General features: G+C 51.1%; 1 protein-coding gene across 3 annotated transcripts; it reads left to right on the top strand.

Annotated features, from left to right (window-relative positions):
• Positions 1 to 431: 431 nt before the first annotated feature.
• Positions 432 to 15,148, top strand: Itih1 (inter-alpha-trypsin inhibitor heavy chain 1). Of its 3 annotated transcripts, XM_015494446.2 has the most exons (22): positions 432 to 596; positions 821 to 841; positions 1,152 to 1,318; positions 1,638 to 1,742; positions 2,108 to 2,270; positions 2,791 to 2,904; positions 4,122 to 4,247; positions 4,334 to 4,450; positions 5,332 to 5,500; positions 5,590 to 5,715; positions 6,864 to 7,045; positions 7,311 to 7,496; positions 8,502 to 8,641; positions 9,473 to 9,627; positions 9,716 to 9,730; positions 10,126 to 10,146; positions 10,522 to 10,602; positions 10,721 to 10,834; positions 12,304 to 12,505; positions 13,349 to 13,521; positions 14,602 to 14,713; positions 14,876 to 15,148. In XM_015494446.2, the coding sequence occupies exons 1-22, from the start codon at positions 483 to 485 to the stop codon at positions 15,003 to 15,005; spliced, it is 2,733 nt and encodes a 910-aa protein (XP_015349932.1). In that variant the 5' UTR covers positions 432 to 482; the 3' UTR covers positions 15,006 to 15,148. The 3 variants fall into 3 exon arrangements, with proteins under 3 accessions (XP_015349932.1, XP_015349934.1, XP_015349933.1); XM_015494447.2 differs by lacking the exon at positions 821 to 841 and having other exon boundaries at positions 453 to 596; XM_015494448.2 differs by lacking the exons at positions 12,304 to 12,505; positions 13,349 to 13,521.
• Positions 15,149 to 19,782: the final 4,634 nt, after the last annotated feature.

Genomic DNA, 19,782 nt, shown 5'->3' with positions numbered 1-19,782 from the left:
AGCCAGCCTCAGCAAAAGGGAGGCACTAAGCAACTCAGTGAGACCCTGTCTCTAAATAAAATACAAATTGGGGCTGGGGATGTGGCTTAGTGGTCAAGTGCCCCTGAGTTCAATCCCTGAAACCCACCCCACCTCACAAAAAAAGCCTAATGAGGTTTGGAAATCCATTTTTAACATTGACTTCCTGCCAGATGTTTGTCACTGATGCTACCTCATGCCAGAGCCAAGATAAGATGAACCACTGAGGGGTCTTGGCAGTTGCCTTTGGCTTAGTGCTGTTCTGTACACAAGGGCACAGTCTGGAGTCTGGTCAGGAGTTGACATAAGCCCAGAACTGGGAACCCCTGGTTTCCTTGCCAATTATTGGTTCCCCAAATTGGGACATTTGCCTTCACTGTGTTTAATGTTTAATCCGTGTTTATCCAGCATGGTATTGATTGATGGTCTGAGTGAAGTATCAGGGCAACAGGAACTTGGAGACCATGGACGGTGCCATGGCGCTTCGGGTGCTGCTGTGTGTGTACCTGGTGTCCCTCCTCACCCTACAGGCCATGTCTGCTCCAGGCTTGGCCAGAGGCAGGTCCAAGGGCAGCGAGGTACGTGGCTAAGCCTTTGGGACAGAGGAGGGACACAAGAACCCCCACTCTAGGTACCAGAGCCATCCCCACTGCCTGCATACCTCTGACTACAGAGGTTACTTCCTAGCAGTAGGAGGCAAGACTGAGAGAGGACCCAGGCTTTGTCCCCTCCCACCCCTGAACAGAGGGGCCATGGTCCCCGAGCATTCCCACTCATACTTGGCCTTGGCTTTGTTTTGCAGAAGCGACAGGCTGTGGACACAGTGAGTGAGAGTCTTGGCAAAGGGGTCTGTGATGGGGCCCTTATTACAGATTTGCTTTCTCCTGCCCCTTGCGGGTGGACTCCTTCTGTGGGTGCCATATGCTCCCGTGTCCCAGGAATTGGGGGATTGTTCCCACCTCACCTCACGCCCCACTGTACAGTCTCAGGCAGAAAAAAGGATCTTCCTGGGAGGGTTGATCTATTCTTCTGGGCACCTTTCAAGCATCAAAGCTGGGGGCTAGGACACAGAATGACAAGGAGGTCTCTCACTGGCCTGTCCCAGGCCAAAGGTCCCTCTTGTCTCACTTTAGACAGTTGATGGCGTGTTCATCCGGAGTTTGAAAGTCAACTGCAAAGTCACCTCTCGTTTCGCCCACTATGTCATCACCAGCCAAGTGATCAACACTGCCGATGAAGCCAGGGAAGTGGCCTTCGATGTGGAAATCCCCAAGACAGCCTTCATCAGTGACTTTGCCATGTGTGTGGCTGCCTGACTCCCACACCCTGTCCCAAAGGTGTCTGTTCACCTGTCCCAGCCTAGGCCACAGTAGCCAGATGTGTAGATCATCTGCTCCCTTTCAAAAGGCCCACAGCTGGCCTCTGTGACCATGGCTGCCCACTGCACTGCCCTGGGTCCCCAGAGCATTGCAAGGCCAGTCAGGAGATACTCTCCTATGAGGGCTCATAGGAGAACAGAGGCTTCTCCGTGTCTAGGCTCATCATATCTCTAATAGGAAGAATCCATGTGATCAAGGAGGGGTACTTCCCCCACTGAGGGCCTTCTTCTCCCCCCGCAGCACAGCAGATGGGAAGGCATTCATTGGGGACATAAAGGACAAAGTGACAGCATGGAAGCAGTACCGGAAAGCAGCCATCTCAGGAGAGAATGCTGGCCTCGTCAGGTGAGTTCTGAGCCCTCCCGGCCTAGCCTCTAGAGCTGAAGGCTGCAGAGGTGGCCTTGGGTGGAGAAGAGCCCCAGGATAGTAGAAAGGGAAGCAAACTGCCCAGCTCTGGTGCCAACACAGATGCACTGGGCCAGGTTGATGCCCACTTGCCCTTTTCCCAGATCTGCTTCAGGGAGAAGTGGGTCCCCCCATCCCTGAGCCCTAATCCTGACCAGCCATCTGAGACAAGGGTAAGGGTCAAGGAAATCTGGGAACAAGCATGAAAATAAGAAACTGATTCTGAGGGCCATGCTTTAGGTGACAAGGATCTACATGTCATTTACTATTTGTTTGATGATTGTTGCCTCTGGTGGCATATCCAGGGCCTCAGGGAGGAATATGGAGCAGTTCACTATCCACATCAACATTGGTCCCCAGAGCAAGGCCACATTTCGGCTGACCTACGAGGAGGTGCTGAAGAGAAGACTTACACAGTATGACATTGTCATCAAAGTCAAGCCCAAGCAACTGGTGCGCCATTTTGAGGTAGATTGAAAGTCCCGGGGCAGGGCTTCTGTCTCTCACTCTCACTATGGTTCCCAGCACTGGCTCAGCATGAATCACATGCCACCCTAGGCCTGGGAACACAGGGAGGGAATTGATCCTCCAGGTGGGTTGCAATGGGCTGTTCTTGGGCAGAAAACTCTCTGAATCTTCCAACTCCCTCCTCATCTCTGAGCCTCGGTTTGCCCATCTGCTAAATGGGGAATTCCTGCATTCCCCAGGAATACCACAAGGATCACAAGAGACACTGAATTTCCAGGTAATTTGTAAACCAGAAAGTCCTGGGAAGCCCAATGGGCTGAGTTGAGGGGTTTCAGACATGCACATCTTCATTGAATAAACATTTTTGGAGTGCCTACTATGTGTCAGGCCCTGTGCTGAGAACTGCATGGGCACTATACACAGTAGGTATCCAGGTCACATTTAGGCTCTTGGCTGAGACATTTAGGCTCTTTGCTGTCCCAAACGGGGCCTTGGTACAGAATTTCCTTCAATGGTGCAGATTGACGTGGACATCTTTGAGCCTCAGGGGATCAGTAAGCTGGATGCTCAGGCCACCTTCCTCACCAAGGAACTGGCAGCCCAAACTATCAAGAAGTCCTTCTCAGGGAAAAAGGTACATGGAATGACAGGGGATGGTGGTGGGTCCCCAAGGACTTGGCAGCCTGACCCATTCATGAGGAAGGTCTAGGCTTAGCACAGGAAGCAGGTAGGGATTCAGGCTTCCCTCGGGGTGAGAGGAGCAGATGCCATGTGGTTGGAATCCCAGGGAAACTCATCACTCCCGATCCTTAGAACAATTTAGCAAAACCGGCACCCTGAGGTGAGGCAGGTACCAAGTCCAGCTCTACCACTTGCTGGCTGCATGGTCTGGGCAGGGGGAGTTGCTTGAACCTCAGTTTCCTCTTTGCCTGCCTCACACACAGCATTTAGAGAGATGTTCCACACAGAAGCCAATCTCAGGTCAGGTACGGTTGTGGTTAGGACTCAAGGCTTCAGTTTTCCTCCCTCTCTCTCTCTCTCTCTCTCACCAGAAGTTGAACTCAGGGGTGCTCAACCACTGAGCCACATCCCCAGCCCTTTTTATATTTTCTTTAGAGACAGGGTCTCACTAAGTTGCTTAGGGCCTCGCTAAGTTGCTGAAGTTGGTAAGATCCTCCAGCCTCAGCCTCCTGAGTCACCGAGATTATAGACACATGTCACCGCACCCTTCTTCAAGTTTGTTTTTTGTCTTTGTTTTGTTTTGTTTTGTTTGTTTGTTTTGATTTTGTTTGTGATGAGCATATCTTACTTTTAAAACAAGCAAGCAAGAAGAAAACAATAAAATTTCTTTAAAGAGAATGAGGAAAATACATAAATATAGAAAGTAGTGAATAAAAACCATCCCTAGTGTCCTCGAGGACCAGCACCACTCAAACCTGACCTCAGCTCTGTTTCTGGGCCTTTCCTTCTGTTTCCTGCTCTTTGTTGACCAGGCGGATTTTATTTGTGAGCAGTGTGCTGTAGCCTTGCTTTTTTACTTGACAGTTGAAGTTGACTGAGGTTTTCTCATTCCTTCCTACTGCTATTATTTGGTTCTTGCTTATGTACCCCAAATGGTGATGCTTACCGTAGAAAATTCCAGTGACTGAGAAGCACAGAGGACTGAGTCTTCTCTCCTATCACATACAGATGTGCACTTTCAGCAGCTACGTGAATGGCCCACTGAATTAGTTTCTGTGACCAGGCAAACACACACACACACACACACACATACATACACACGCAGAGAGGTGCACATCTTCCTACTTGTGTGCACAGACTAGTAATGTCTCAAACCCTCAATGATTCCAGGGTCATGTGCTCTTCCGCCCCACCGTGGGCCAACAGCAATCCTGCCCTACATGCTCTACATCCTTGCTGAATGGGGATTTCAAGGTCACCTACGATGTCAATCGAGACAAGCTCTGTGACCTATTGGTGAGCCTGAAACTTCTGGCCCCAGCCCCAGAGGGTGGGCAAGGGATGCTTATGAGAGAGGATTCAGTCACTTTCCTCTATTTCAGGTGGCCAATAACTACTTTGCCCACTTCTTTGCCCCCAAAAACCTGACGAACATGAGCAAGAACATCGTTTTTGTGATTGACATCAGTGGCTCTATGGAAGGTCAGAAAATGAAGCAGGTAAAGTGGCTCGAAGCAGTTCATTCAATGGAAATTTCTTCGGCCCTGTTACTTACCCCATTGCAGTTTGGCTGAGAGATTCTGGTTTGGGTGATTGAACTGGAAATCCCAGTTGTTAGGGACTGTAGCATTAGCTACTGCTTCCTTGCTGGGCAACCTTGGTCAGGCACTTCTCAATGGCTACAAGGAGGATAATATGGTGTCGCATTATGGCACTTCCCCATGGAGATGAGCATGGAAGAGCAAACCTGTTTGCTACAAGTTCTGGCAATAACTAAGGTGGTCTGCAAGAGGGCATCTTTTTTTTTTTTTTTGGTACCGGGAATTGAACTTGGAGGCACTCTTCCACTCAGCCTCATCCCCAGCCCTATTTTGTATTTTAGAGACAGGGTCTCACTGAGTTGCTTAGGGTCTCCCTTTTGCTAAGGCTAGCTTTGAATTCTTGATCCTTCTGCATCAGCCTTCTGAGCCACTGGAATTACAGATGTGGGCCACCACACTTGGTCTGCAAGAGGGCATCTTGCAGCAGGGCACAGCCCACAGCCCTCGGTGCTCTGAGTGTCCCACCCGTGACACAGTGAAGCTGTGGCTGGACAAACTGAGTTTTAGAAATACAGCCAAAACACAGGGGGACCTTTCTTAATCCTGCCCCATCCAAACTCCTGATCATTCCTTGACCCTGTGCTGGGTCTTTTGACTTCTCCACGCCCTTTATGCTCTTCTCTTAGGATGACCTGGCTGTCCTGTTCATCCCCTCCTACCCATCCACTGTGTGTCTCCATCCTGTGGATCTCTGACATGGCTATCTGGAGTTGATGGAAGGTGCTATCCTGAGGCCACCCTGGGGCTGTGTTCCTCAATGGAATGTCCTGTCCTTGCAGACCAAGGAGGCACTCCTGAAAATCCTGGGAGATATGCGGCCACAGGATTACTTTGACCTGGTCCTCTTTGGGTCTCAAGTGCAATCATGGCGGGGCTCACTGGTGCAAGCGTCAGAGGCCAATCTTCAAGCTGCTCGAGACTTCGTGAAGCACTTCTCCGTGGAGGGGGGTAAGGATGGGAATCCCAGGCCACCTGGGCATTACTTCTGTTTCTTTGGGATATGAGTGTACACTGGTCTGATTTCTCTCCTTTTATAGCCACAAACCTGAATGGAGGTTTGCTCCGGGGAATTGAGATCCTGAATGCAGTTCAGGGAAACGGCCCTGAAGTCAGTAATCAGGCTTCGATTCTCATCATGTTGACAGATGGGGAGCCCACTGAGGGTAAGCTTACTGGAGGTATTCAAGCTGATATTGGAAACACAAACACTGGATGGGCCATTGGGGACACAAAGGTTCAGGGTAAAGGCAAGGATCATCCTGAAAATATAATTAAGACCACAAAGTCTATGAGAACTTCAAGGTGTACCTCTGTCCTGTGAGTTGGGGGTATTTCTGCATGACATGGGCCCTGGGGGATAGGCAGAATTCCTAGATCGAGCTTAATGGAATTTATATATATACAGATATGTGCATGTGTGTGTATACATACATATATGTATATACCAGGGATTGAACCCAGGGGTGCTTTTACCACTGAGCTACATCCTCAGCCCTTTTTATTTTTATTTTTTTATTTTGATTTAGGGTCTCTCTAAGTTACTAAATTGCTGAGTTGACCTCAAACTTGTGATCCTCCTACCTTAGCTTCCCCAGTTGCTGGGATTACTGGCATGCACCATCATGCCTGGGCTGGAATTAATAATTTAATATATTTAATATATTCAGCATCTATTGTATGACAAGCCCAAGATGAGGGAGTAAGGCCTACCAAGAGAACAAAAAAAAATGACTCTTGTTCCACTACTGGGGGCAGATCCAAGGGCAGAGGTTCTGCTAAGGGCCCTTAGCAGAAAGACAGGGTGACAGGGGTCTGTGAAAACACAGACAAAGGAGTACCTGGGCTAAGTGAGGCGTGGAAAGGCCTCCTAGAAGAGGTGAATCCTGAGCTCAGTATGGAAGGAAGAGAGAGAGGGAAGTAGGAAGGGATCCCTGGCAGAGTGGGCAACCTGAGGTGGGGGGGAAGGTGTATGCACTGGCAGGGCCTGCCCCCAAACTGTGCAGAACAGGTGACACATAGTGGAAAGTTGTCAGGGCCTCAGAGGCCACACCAGGAGACCTGGGAAGGTTTCAAGCAGCATGAGATCTGCTTGGATGGATCCATGTGGTTGGCAAGGGTCTGTGAGGAGCGCCATTACTAGTTATTGCAGTTGCCATGAGAGCCTGGAGGAGGTGATATCTCTAGATGCCCATGGAGATTGGAGGTGACCTAAGATGAAGCTGTGGACCCCTGGGAGTGTTCCCCAAAGCCTCCTAGCACCCCACATGCTGTGGGCCAGCAATCTCATAACAGCCTGGATGTGTGGTTACAGGAGTGACGGACCGTCCCCAAATCCTTAAGAACGTCCGTGAAGCCATCCGGGACAAGTTCCCACTCTATAACCTGGGCTTTGGCCACAACCTGGACTTTAACTTCCTGGAGGTCATGTCCAAGGAGAACAATGGATGGGCCAAGAGAATCTATGAGGACCATGATGCCACTCAGCAGCTACAGGTCTCCCCTGCACCCGCCATATACCACCACCAGCATGCCACAAAGAGCCCTGCCTTTGTGGCCATTTGCCCATCAGCCTAGAGGAAAAGATACAGCTCTGATACAGAGTTCAAATTAGCTGTGTGACAGCAAGCCAGTTGCTGAACCTCTTTGAGCCTCAGATTCCTCCTCTGAAGAGGGGATCCTGACACCCTACTTGGTGATTAGATTTCCCATCAGGTACCCATGGTGCTCAGCTCTTAGGTTGCACCCCCTGTCCCTGCAGAACTTCTACGACCAGGTGGCCAGTCCCCTGCTGGTGGATGTGGAGTTGCAGTACCCCCGGGATACCATCTCTGCCCTGACCCAGCACCGACATAAACAGTACTACGATGGCTCGGAGATCATGGTGGCTGGGCGCATCGCTGACCAAAAACTGAGCAGCTTCAAGGCCGAAGTGCAAGCCCGTGGGGTAAATGATGGGTCATGGAGGACAGAGAAGACAGATAGCAAACAAGCCCCCAACCCACTTTTCTCAATCCCTGCCTGCTCCTGGGGGCGTCTCTTTCCTCAGAGAAAAGAGGCATGCACCCTCTGCATGCCACATACACCCCAGGCCTGGGGGCTAGACAGGCTGGAATGGGGTCAATGTGGCCTAGATTAGCTATAACTCTTAGGCCCCAAATGGAGCACCTGTGACTGCTCACCTCATTCCTGCAAGGCTATGAGAGAGCAAGAGGCCAGCTTCTCTCTTCTTACTTGAGAACAATTTCCCAAATACCTACTGTGTTCCAGGTTTTGTGCCATGGTGTAGTATAGACATACATGTGCCCAGGTATGTTAGAAGAAGTCACAGGTGTGGGAGTCCTGGACCCTGCCTTCCAGGGCATAGACTCCAGCCCACAGTGCAGTTAAGGGTTCAGAATTCAGGCTTTGAGAAAGGAGAGCCAAACTGGTCCCTGGCTCTGCCCTGACCAGTTGGGTGACCTTGGGCAAGTGAATCCAGCCCTCTAGGCCTCAGTTTCCTTTTTGGTACCATGGTGGTAACATTGCCACAGAGTATTGTAGGGGACAAATGGAACAGTCCATGGGATATCCTTATGCAGTGCCTGGTCTATAGGAGACCCTTGGAGGGTGGACCCCATAATTGTACCCAGGAAGAGAAGACCTACTTGTGTGCTGTGGCATGTTGCACGGGCAGCCCACCTTGAACTTGGAGAAGAAGATCTTAGTAGAAACAGCTGGGTGTTTGCTGGCTTGGTTCTCCCATCCTATGGGATCCCAGAGCCTAGGCCCAGCCTGGTTCCCAGATGGTGGTTGAATGAATGAATGGATGAAGGCAAGAATAGGCTCGGGAAAGAGGAGGATGTTGACAGTGAAACTCCAGAGGTGACCGTGGGGCGCTCAGAGCCTTGGACACCAGTGAAGTGTCGTGCTCATCATGGCTCATGGCCTCTCTCCCTATTCCAACCCTCAGGAGGGACAAGAATTCAAGACAACCTGCCTAGTGGATGAGGAAGAGATGAAGAAACTGCTCCAAGAACGTGGCCACATGTTGGAGAACCACGTTGAGCGCCTCTGGGCCTATCTCACCATCCAGGAGCTGCTGGCCAAGAGGTAGGACCCTTGCAGCTGCCAGGAGTGGGAACTGTTCACCCTAGGGCCTCCCATGTCTTACAAACAGAGAAGGGGAAGTTCTGGGCCTTCAGGGTACAAGCGGTCATATTTACTTCCCTCTTGCTTTGCTTAATGAGTTAATATCAACCAGTTGGTCAATAGTGTGGGTGGGCCCTCTGGGGGACAGGCGGCCTGCTGTTTACCTCATTGAGCTGCCTTGGCGGAGGCTGCTGTTGACTGTGGGGCTGTGCAGTGTCTAAACACACTCATTTAGTCTTCAAAACCTTTGGGGGAACCTGGCGCGGTGGTGCACGCCTTGTAATCCCAGCAGCTTGGGAGGCTGAGGTAGGAGGATCATGAGTTCAAAGCCAGCCTCAGCAATTTAGTGAAGCCCTAAGCAACTCAGTGAGACCCTGTCGCTAAATAAAATATTAAAAAGGGCTGGGATGTGGCTCAGTGGTCAAGCGCCCCTGTGTTCAATTCCTGGTTCAAAAACAAAAAGACAAAAATAAAAAAACATGAGAGAATTCCCTTATTATCCTCATTTAAAAAGATGAGCAATCAGAGGCTCAAAGAAATTAGACTAGCTGCTAAATTCTCTATGTATCTCCAAGACATACCTCTCAACATTGTCAATCTCCAGAGTTCCCCCCTCTGGCTGTTCATGAAACCCGGAAGTCCCCAGTGCCACAACCACTGAACAGGGAACGACAGATTTTTGATGTTTGTCGAATGAATGAATGAGCGAACCACTGATGGAAGGAAGAGGGAATGCAGCTCTGTTATGGCCTGTACTGGGGTCTTGGAGCCAACCTCTGTCTTGCCCTACAGGATGATGGTGGAAGGGGAGGAGAAGAACAAGCTGTCATCCGAGATCCTGAAGATGTCACTGGACTATCAGTTTGTGACCCCACTGACCTCCATGACCATGCGAGGCATGAAGGACCAGGAAGGGCTGGAGCCCATCATTGACAAGGCCGAGGAGGGTATGAGCAGTGTCCGGGGAGGGGGAGTCTCTGGGCCGAAAAACTCCCGGGTTTTAATTAATTCTCTTCTTTTTTCCCTCCCTTCCAGATTCTCAGCCCTTGGGTGAGTTGAAATCGTGTTGGTTTTAGTGCAGGACTTCCCATGGCTGGGCAGGTGGCACGTGCTCCAGCCCCAAGCCCGCAGCTGCCCATACCCACCCCTTCCCTGACCCCACCCCTTTCCAAGCTCCTTCCTTCCCCTGAGACACCACTTCACTGCAACTCATGGCTGCACCCTGGGAGCCCCTGCGTCCACCTCCAGTGAGGTCCCCCACCCCCCTGCACAAGCATGCATCTCTGAGGAGGTGGGGGACACCTGGGGAGGAGTAAGACCCCCAGTAGGACTGGTCCCTGGCCTGAATCATCTCTGGGCCCAGGGTGCACTTGTGGACTGAGCCTGGTGCCCGTGCATGTGGAGCTCCATGGTGACACTGTCCTCTTTGTCCTTGTCTTCCTCAGAGATGCTGGGACCCAGAAGGAGTAAGTGGCAGCCATCCTGGAGACACGTCTCTACCTCTTCCTCACACTGCTGGCCCTCTGGCTGAGAAAAGCCTCTGGAGTATCACCCGTTCCACTCTCTTCAATGCCTAGAACAGTCCCTGTAACAGTCCCCCTGACGAGGGCCTGGCTTCCCCAACCTGTGGGAGGAGACCCAGGGGGCTAGCCCACCATCCCGGGCCAAACCTCTGTCCCTATAACCCGAGAGGCAAATGAGGGCACTTGATGCTCTGAGGTCACCCTACTCCTGTGGCCTCAGGCCAGCCCGCCTTAGGGGAGGTCATTAGCAAAGTGACTGGCAGCTCCAGGAAGGCCCGGTCACCTCCCTCCACAGTGCCAACACTCTCTCGCCCACAGTGTTCGTGCTGTCCGCTGCCCAGCCTTCCCCGACTCGCTCAAGCCCCAACTTCCAGGAGTTGCCAAACCGAGTGACGGGTGGTGAGTCCTTGGGAGTGTTGGAGGGGTGACCCCGACTGGCCCATCTGTCTCTGGGACTTGCCTAGTTGAACACTTCCTGCCTGATCCCCAATCTAATGCCTCCATGCTGTGTTCCCAGTGGACACTGACCCACACTTCATCATCCACGTGCCCCAGAAAGAGGATGCCTTGTGCTTCAACATCAATGAGGAACCTGGCGTGATCCTGAGCCTGGTACAGGACCCGGACACAGGTGACTCTCATGCCATCTGCCAGAGAGGGCAGGGTCAAGGCTCCTCCACACTCCACATTCGACCACGGTTAGGACTGCTGCCATAGACCCCACTGCACTGTGCACCTTCTTCCACTTTTCTGGGCTCTGCCTGCTTTCTTCTCCACCCCCTGGCAGGACCCCACATAGGACCAGCTTCATAGATCTGTGACCCACCCAGGAGCATAGGACATAGACTTAGAAGGGTCTCATACTTGGTTTAATGCTCTTACTGTCTTGAAATCCTTAACCATTTTTAAATGAGAAGCCCTTTTCTTTCTTTTTCTTTCTTTCTTTCTTTCTTTCTTTCTTTCTTTCTTTCTTTCTTTCTTTCTTTCTTTCTTTCTTTCTTTCTTTCTCTCTCTCTCTCTCTCTTTTTCTTTTTGATACTGGGGACTGAATATAGGTGCTCAACCACTGAGCCACATTCCTATCACCTTCCCCCATTTTTTATTTTTGAGATACGGTCCTGCTGAGTTGGTTAGGGCCTCACTAAGTTTCTGAGGCTGGCTTTGAACTTGCAATCCTCCTGCCTCAGTCTCCCAAGCCATTGGGATGATAGGCGTGCACCACCGTGCCCAGCAAAAAGCCCCTCATTTTTATCTCATATGAGGTTCTGCAAATTACATGGGGGTCCAGCCCCAACTCCCCCCAGCATGGCTATATGGGGCCCCCAAAGTGCATCTCTCCAGCCCTGCTGGGTGATGGGGATAGCCTCCCTCTCCATGTTTTGGCTCTTTTTTTTTTTTTTTTTTTGTACCAGGGATTAAACCCAGAGGCATTTAACCAGTGACCCACATCCCTAGCCTATATTTTAGTTAGAAACAGGATCTCACTAAATTGCTGAGGCTGACTTTGAACTTGTGGTCCTCCTGCCTCAGCCTCCTGAGCTGCTGGGATTACAGGAGTGCGCCACTACGCCCGGCATCTCTCAGCCCTTACCACCCCCCCTAGTCTGGTCAATCCAGTTGCCGTGTTTGTTGAGCACTTACAAGGGATGAGGATGCAGAACCAAGACTGTCCCTGGCCTCATAGAGGTTTGGGGAGGGAGAAAGAGAATAGGTCTCCAAATTCCTAGATGATAATTTCAGAGTGTTGGAATGGTGAGGATGGAGAGCTGGGCCTCTATGAAGAGGCTCTACAAATATATTTTTAGCACCTGCTGGGAGCTTGGGAGGTCCTGAGACCAAGGAAGGAGCAGGCCCACAATCTGCCCTCAGGAAGGCAGGCTTCCTTCAGAGCCAGAGCCCGGAGCTAAGTCTGGGCTATCTAGTGCAGCTGGAGGGGCAGGGAGCAAAGTGGGAAGGAAAAAGGTGGGACTGTGAGCAGGACCAGTCCCAAAGCCCCCACTGGAGGGGAGGCCCTCAGACAGTGAAGGGTGTGTGGAGTGGGGGGCCTCCAAGATGGAGGCACAGCATGAGTGAAGGCTGACAGCCCCCACCCTGCTACAGGCTTCTCAGTGAACGGGCAGCTCATCGGTGACAAGGCCAGGAGCCCTGGGCAGCACGAGGCCACATACTTTGGGAGACTGGGCATCGCAAACCCTGCCACAGGATTTCAGCTAGAAGTGACCCCTCAGAACATTACGCTGAACGCCGGTGAGGGTGGGCCCGTGTTCTCCTGGAGGGACCAGGCTGTGCTTCGTCAGGATGGGTAACTAGACTGGAAGGGGAGGCGGGGGAGGTGACATGGGTCAAAGCCCAAAATGCCCAGCACCAGCTGTGTTGTCTGAGCCCACAGATGCCACATCCACCAAGCAGTGTCAGGGAGTGTGATGTCCGTGGGGCCTAAGCAGACAGGTCACACTCCATGCACCTTCCAAGGACTCTGGGCCAGGCTGCCCGGCCACTCGTGCTCCCAAGGAGTCCTCACACTCAATTCCACTCTGGTCTCCACCAAGCGAAGCCAGATCACCTCCCAGCTCAGAAGCCACTTCTTCCCTGAAGCCCTCACACTCTCTTGTTCTCCTGAATCCCAGCACTGTCTTGGGCTTCCCATCTGGCACCTGTCACAATCTGCCTGGTCACATGACTGTCCCTTTCATCACGCATTCATTTATTCAGCAAATTCTTCAGAGCACCAGAGCCTGATTCTGAGTAGCAGAGCTATAGAAAAAAGTGGAGTGAGTCTGGGGTGGAAGACACAGGTGATGAGTCAGAGGACACAGACTCGGATATTAGACTGGCTGGTGTCTGAGTCCTGGTTCCACTGCTAACCAGCACTGTGATCTTGGGCACATTACTTAACCTCTCTGAGCCTTGGTCCTCAGGAGATCAGAGTGAGAAATGAATGATGCAGTTTGCATAGAGGGGTTGGCACAGCCTTGGAAGCCTTGAGCAAGAGCAACACAAAACACGGAGCAAGTAACACCCAAACATCTAGGGGTGAAGGCCTTGGGTGGTGGTCATAAGAGCTGGGTCCCAGAGGGCAAGGGCAGCTGAATGGAGGGGGATGCAGTGCAGCTGCTCTTGCCCTGACGGACACCTGGCCCTGCAGGATAGTGGTGACCATCAACAAGAAGAGAAGCCTGGTGGTGTCCATGGATGACAGGGCCACCTTTGAAGTTGTCCTGCACCGAGTGTGGAGGGGGAGTACAGTCCAACGGGACTTCCTGGGCTTCTATGTGTTGGATAGTCACCGGATGCCGGCTCGGACACATGGGCTGCTGGGTACGCCTGGCAGGCGGGCAGAGCCGGGGGGAGGGTGCTGGGTGTTGAAGCCAGAGTGCTTCTAGGTCCTGGGCCAACAAGACAGGCCAATCTCCAACATGGCATCCAGGTCTCAGCTTGAGTTCAGGCGGGCTATCCTGATGAGGCTGGGGAGGTGGCTCAGTGGTTGAGTGCCCCTGAGTTCAATCCCCAGTACCAAAAGAAAATGATGTCTGGGGTTTAATAACAGCAAATTCTCTCCCTCCTTCCTTCCTTCCTTCCTCCCTTCCTGGTGAGGGTCTTGTCCCACAAACAGGCTGTGATCCAACCCACAATGAAACAACACCTACGTGAGCCTGGGGGCAAGGATAGGAGAGAGCTCCAGTTAGCAAACAGAAAGACCCAGAGAGCTCCCAGGGACCTTGTGAGTGGGGTGGACACATAGCCACACTGCCATCTGTGTGGCCAACTGTTGATCCTGCCTTCTATGGGCACCTGCCCCTCAAACCTCTCTCCCCAGGCAGATGGGTTAGATTGGAATTGGTTAAAAAGACAGGAGGCAAGTTGGGTGAGGTGGCGCGCCTGTAATCCTGGCAGCTTGGGAGGCTGAGGCAGGAGGATCTTGAGTTCAAAGCCAGCCTCAGCAACTTAGCGAGGCCCTAAACAACTGAGTGAGAACCTGTCTCTAAATAAAATATTTTAAAAAGGGCTGGGGATGTGGCTCAGTGGTTAAGTGCCCTGGATTTAATCCCCAGTTACCCCTCCACCAGTAAGACCACCTGAAGATAGATAGATCTGCATCTCTACAAGTCAGCTAAGATGGCTTTAAAAAAAAAAAAAATATATATATATATATATATATATATATATATATATATATATATAAAGTTGTTGATGGACATAATATCTTTATTTTTATTTACTTTTGTGTGGTGCTGAGGATCGAACTTAGTGCCTCACATGCTAGGCAAGCGCCCTATCAGTGAGCCACCACCCCAGTCCCTAAGATGGCTTTCGATGCCAAGATTTATCAGCAACAATCGATCAAGGCAGGATCCACTCCTCCTGATAGTAACTGCTGCCTCCACTGTGTCTTTCCAGGACAATTCTTCCACCCCCTTGATTTTGAAGTGTCTGACATCCACCCAGGTTCTGACCCCACAAGGTCAGATGCTACAATGATGGTGAAGAACCGCCGGCTGACAGTCACCAGGTGGGTGGGCTGCTCCCCAGCACTCCTGCCCTCGGCTGCTTTTCATTTGTTCTTATTGATCAGGGCCTTCCTCTAGGTGTCACATGGGTTGGAGAGCTTTCTGGGGGAGGTACAACCTTACCAGTTTCTAAGAGTGACCCCAGTTGACTTGTTCGTCCTCAGAGGCTTGCAGAAAGACTACAGCAAGGACCCCCGACACGGGGCAGAGGTATCCTGCTGGTTCGTCCATGACAACGGAGCTGGACTTATCGATGGAGCTCACACTGACTATATCGTCCCTGACATCTTCTGAGCCCTCCCACCAGCACACCAGTCCTCCCTTGGAACCACGGCAGAGGAGGAAGACAGCATCCTGATCTGCCACACCTCCTAGAGCAAGCTCATCCCTTGTGTCAAACCACCCTAAGACTTCCATTAAAGAGAAGCTGTGTCCAACCCAGAGCTGGTTGCTTTTGGGGAAGGAGGACAACGAGGGAACAACCTGACATGCTTCCTCCCTGGGAGGGCTCAGGGATCACAGCAAATCCCGGGGTAGGAAAAGCAGGTCTGAGCCTGGGAGGGGAGCCCCATCCACTCTGCCTCCACCCACCACAGCCTGCTCTCTGCAGCCGCCTGATTCTATGCTCTGCCCTCTGGGTGCTCCCCCATACTCTTGCACATAGCTCCCTCTGCACACTCAGGGACCCAAGGATGATCTGGCAGCATGGATGTCCCAGCTGATCGAGAGCTTCCTGTAGCCAAGCACTGTCTGAATGATTTACTTGAATTCTTTAAGTACATTTCACCATGCCCATTTATAGCTGAGGAAACTGAGGATTAAGTAATCTGTCCAGAGTCACTCAGCTTACCAGAGGCAGGTCTAGGACTTGAAATAGTGCTATCTTACGTCAGCCATCTGTCACATATCAATACTCCCATCAGTTGGGAGGCAGATGGCCAAAGCCTGTCGGGACTTGGTTCCAGATAACTTAAAATGAACATCTGGAAGAACTGATTCCAGGTAGTGTTGGGGTCCCGAAGAAGTCTACCAAGAACAGGAAGCTGCACCATTGGGGTCATGGCTTCCACCTCACCCCCATTTCCCTGCTGAGGATTGGCAACCTCTGACAGACAGCTTGGTATTTCCCAGAGGCAGAGAAAAGCACTGGCCAAAGGTGGGAATTCAGGGGCCTGAGGTCTGTGGCCCACATTCTGTTTCCTCATACTGGTGACTAGAATTACCTCACCAGGGTTCCTTCCCTTGGCTCAGCCTGGCGACCCAGTCAAAATGCAATGTCTCAGAGTGCTAGGAGACGAACCCACACACTAACCCTTCACATGAAGGTGGGTGGGCCTCCACCAACTCCATTCCAAACAGCTTCTTCTTCTTTTTTCTCTGCTGCTTCAGTCCAGTTCCTGCTACAAATGAGGGCTGCAAGGGCCCAGCTAGGACAAGGATGAGTTTTGAGGGCCCAGATGAATAGCACAAAAAAAAAAAAAAAAATTGAGTCCCATAGCACAAGTCCAAGGCTGCCCTAGTCCAGGTGCGGTGGCTCTCACCTGTAATCCTAGCTGCTCAGGGGGCTGAGGCAGAAGGATTGCAATTCAAAGCCAGCCTCAGCAACATAGCGAGGCCCTAAACAATTTAGCAAGACCCTGTCTCCAAATAAAAAATAAAAAGGGCTGGGGATGTGGCTCAGTGTTAAGTGGCCCTGGGTTCAGTCTCTGGTGCCAAAAAAAAGAAAATAAGACTGGCCCAGTCTAGGGACTGCAGAGCCATTAGNTTCAAACTGCAAGTGTGTCCAGCGGAGGAAGACAAAGATGGGGATGAGTTTTGGGCCACTGTATTCTGGAAACAGTATAAAAAATTAGAAGAGTAATTGCTCCCAAGGAGAACTAGGATCAATAATAGTTTTATAACTTTCTGAACATCAGATTCTGGATGGAAAGGAAAGTGGGGGTAGATGGATCAGGTGAGTGAATTTGGAACTAGGGAAAAAAACCTCTTTGATGGATTGTTCTCTCCTCCTCCTTCTCCAGTTCATAAAGAACTTATGACCTCATGATGAATGCCCAACTACCAGAAGAAAAGAATATTCTGGAATGATTTCTCCAGTCATTGTTATCTGAGGAGCTCCAACTGCCAAAAAAAAAAAAAAAAAAAAGGCTGCCCCAGGTCTGGGGACTCAGAGCCCTTTAGGAGCAGGCGGTGGGCAAGCCCACACAGGCTCAGAGAGCAGCTCACCTTCCACAGCGCCCTGGGTTTCTCAAGGGCTGCTGAAAGGCAGACGGCCAAAGCCTGTTGGAACTTGGTTCTTACTGGGACAAAGGTGGCTCTGTCATCATCCTGCCCAACTTGGGCCTCCTCTTCCCCTCATGTAGAATGAAGATGAGGTGAGCCTAAAGAGCTCTTAGAATCTGTATAATCCTAAATTTTGCATGATGGTTCTGGTTCCCTCCAAGACCCCCGTCATTCCTTGGGGCCTCTCTTTCTTTCTTTCTTTTCTTTTCTTTTCTTTTTTCTTTCTTTCTTTTTTTTTTTTTTTTTTGTACTGGGGATGAACCCAGGGCTGCTGTATCACTGAGCCACATCCCCAGCTTTCTTCATGTTTTTGAGATAGGATCTTATTAAGTTGCTGAGGACAGCCTTGAATTTAAGATCCTCCTGCCTTGGCCTCCTGAGTGCCTGGGATTACAGATATGCACCACCAGGCCAGGCTTCTCAGGGCCTCTTAAACAACCGCAGAATCCCTATTTTGAATTGTCCCTCTCTTAAAACTCCAGTGGTTTAGATGAGGGAGGCTAAGAGTAACTCTGTGATCAGCTGTGGAGCCATTGAGAAGGAACCATTGGGTAATGTGAGCAAGACAACAGTCCTGCCCCAATCCCGCCCCACAGTGATCTGTGACCACAGCTGCTAAAAATGACCACACAAACAGAAGGTTTAATTGCAGCTCTTGGGCTCTCCTCTGCATCTCCAGGTGTTGATTGCCGGCTGGGTTTGGGCTCCCAGCCTGCACTTGATGCCCACTGCCAGTGGGGGTCAGCGTCAAGATTTAGGAGACCGGAGGAGAGCAGACGCTGCCCAGCCAGGCCTCAGCATGAACAATAACCTCTCGGCAGCTACATCTGTCACTCTACCATCATTTTGCTGACTTGCCAACTCTTTGTCATTGTTCCATGGCTCCTGCCACTTCCAGTCATTAGTCTATGGCCTCCTTGTGTCATCCCCTGCCACATAATTTCTGCTTCCTGCCTTCTTCCTTGCTCCCAGCAACCAACTGTCTCTGTACATCTCACAGTCAGTCCCAGAACTTTTGGCCAAGGCTATGGGAACATCCATAAGTTAGCTGTCCTCTGTCCAAGTGTCCCTGTCTATTCCATTCAGCAATGGGCCAAGGGGGAGAGTCATGGGGTCAGCTTCACTCAGAGAAGCCATGAGGATGCTGGACTTGGGGCAGCTGCCCCTAAGGGACTGGGGACCAGCATGGCCCTAGTGTAGCTCAGGAGGTCCCAGCCCCCATTGGGAGAGTCCAAGTCCTGCCTCTGAAGCTCCCATTGTCCTGGATGCCAGAGCCCCAGCCTCACTGGTGGCCTTTGGAGGAATGACTCCCCAAGAGGCCAAGGGAAATCCAGTCTCTCTGGCTGAGCCCTGGGAGCGCCAAGTGGATCATGATGACATGGGTCCAAAGAGATCGTCAGACCTGAGCACATAAACCTTGCCATAATACAAGGTGGGCCTTCAAGGAGCTTGGAGCTTGGGACATGGCTGTCCTGTAGCCCATTAGGAGAAGAGGGAGGAAGGTTCCTGAAGGAGAAGTCCTGAGGCTGGCAGGAAGATGAGGGATGCCATATGCAGCGAAAGAGAGGGCATTCCAGTGGAAGAAGAGTAAGTTCAGAAAAGCAAGTTAGAGACAAATCCCAGGGAGAACTGGGCCACAGGACTTGGGATTTGCTCTTTTCCTGGTGTCCTTGCTGCAGGAAAGCAGGGAGCTAAAACTCCAAAACTCAGCTCTGTGTTCCCACGAAAGAAAATTTAAAAGTCAGCCACCAAAATCCATGCAAGAGAACTTTATTACAGGTGAAAGTAAAAGCCAAGTGAGGCTCAAACAGAGAGCACTCTCAAGAGAGAGAGTGGCCATCTCCAAGCACAGAATGACAAAGGAGACAATGCCGTCCCCAAATTTATTACTGTTTGATGTCTACCAGGAGAACATTTAGTACTTTTTGCCACCTTTTGCACTCTTTGCCAATCAGGCATTCAACTCCTCCTTCCCATTGGGTGATAGAGGTTTTGACCTTAGTTGGTCCTCTGCGGAACAGTCATGGTGGCCATCCTATTTAGGGGGGCTTCATCCACAAGTCAATCCCATGTTAATGCGGGCACTGGGGTCAAGTAGCTGGTCAGAAGTTACCTTAGTGTCCCTGTGCTACTAAAGGAATCCTCCTTCCCAGACAATTGGAGACACTTATAGCCATAATTCCTAACTTCACACCAACCTCAGGGGGCCCTGTCAAGAGTTAGTCCCATTCATCCTATTCTCTTGGTGTGATTTTCAGCTAGCTCCCTTGCTTCTGTTTATTTTCTCCAAATTAACTACCACCCTTTGCTTTCTCGTTTACTTTGGAAGTAATTTAAAGCAGACCCTAAGTCATTTAATGAACACGTGACCTAGATGCATTTCACTGCTCATTGCTAGCTCCTACCTAACACCCTGAGAACCACAGTAGGATAATGAGCAAGGGGTTCAGCCACGGAGGTCTGAGCTTAAAGGTGATGGTCTGGTTTTATGCCCCTGCTGCCTTGCGAAGAGCAGGGCTATGATCCAGGCATCAGACCAGAGTTCCTGCAAGTGGTGAGGACAAGGGGCTGCGATGCTGAGATAGATGCCTTTTGCTCTCAATGGAATTCCACACCCTGTCTCCCATCACCCCCATGGTGAAGGCCCAGGGCCTGTTTGTCAACACGATTTCTGCTTTTCTGGGGGCCTCTATGTCCCTGGCCTGTCAGGAGTGAAGTCCCAACCCTGTCAGTGCCCACGGGGCCCTCTTCATACAGACACATCCACCCACACCATTTGCCAGAGGAG

Source organism: Marmota marmota, unplaced genomic scaffold (assembly GCF_001458135.2).
Source record: "Marmota marmota marmota unplaced genomic scaffold, marMar, whole genome shotgun sequence".
Classification (NCBI taxonomy): Eukaryota; Metazoa; Chordata; class Mammalia; order Rodentia; family Sciuridae; genus Marmota; species Marmota marmota.
This window is presented reverse-complemented; position numbering and strand designations above follow the sequence as displayed.

What these genes read in the sequence shown, in the direction of transcription:
- Itih1 (XM_015494446.2), top strand. Translation starts at nt 483, where the DNA reads ATGGACGGTGCCATGGCGCTTCGGGTGCTGCTGTGTGTGTACCTGGTG. An exon ending in AGATGGGGAGCCCACTGAGG is followed by an intron (nt 5,716 to 6,863) that starts GTAAGCTTACTG and finishes GTGTGGTTACAG; the next exon opens with GAGTGACGGACCGTCCCCAA. An exon ending in GCTGTGCTTCGTCAGGATGG is followed by an intron (nt 12,506 to 13,348) that starts GTAACTAGACTG and finishes CTGGCCCTGCAG; the next exon opens with GATAGTGGTGACCATCAACA.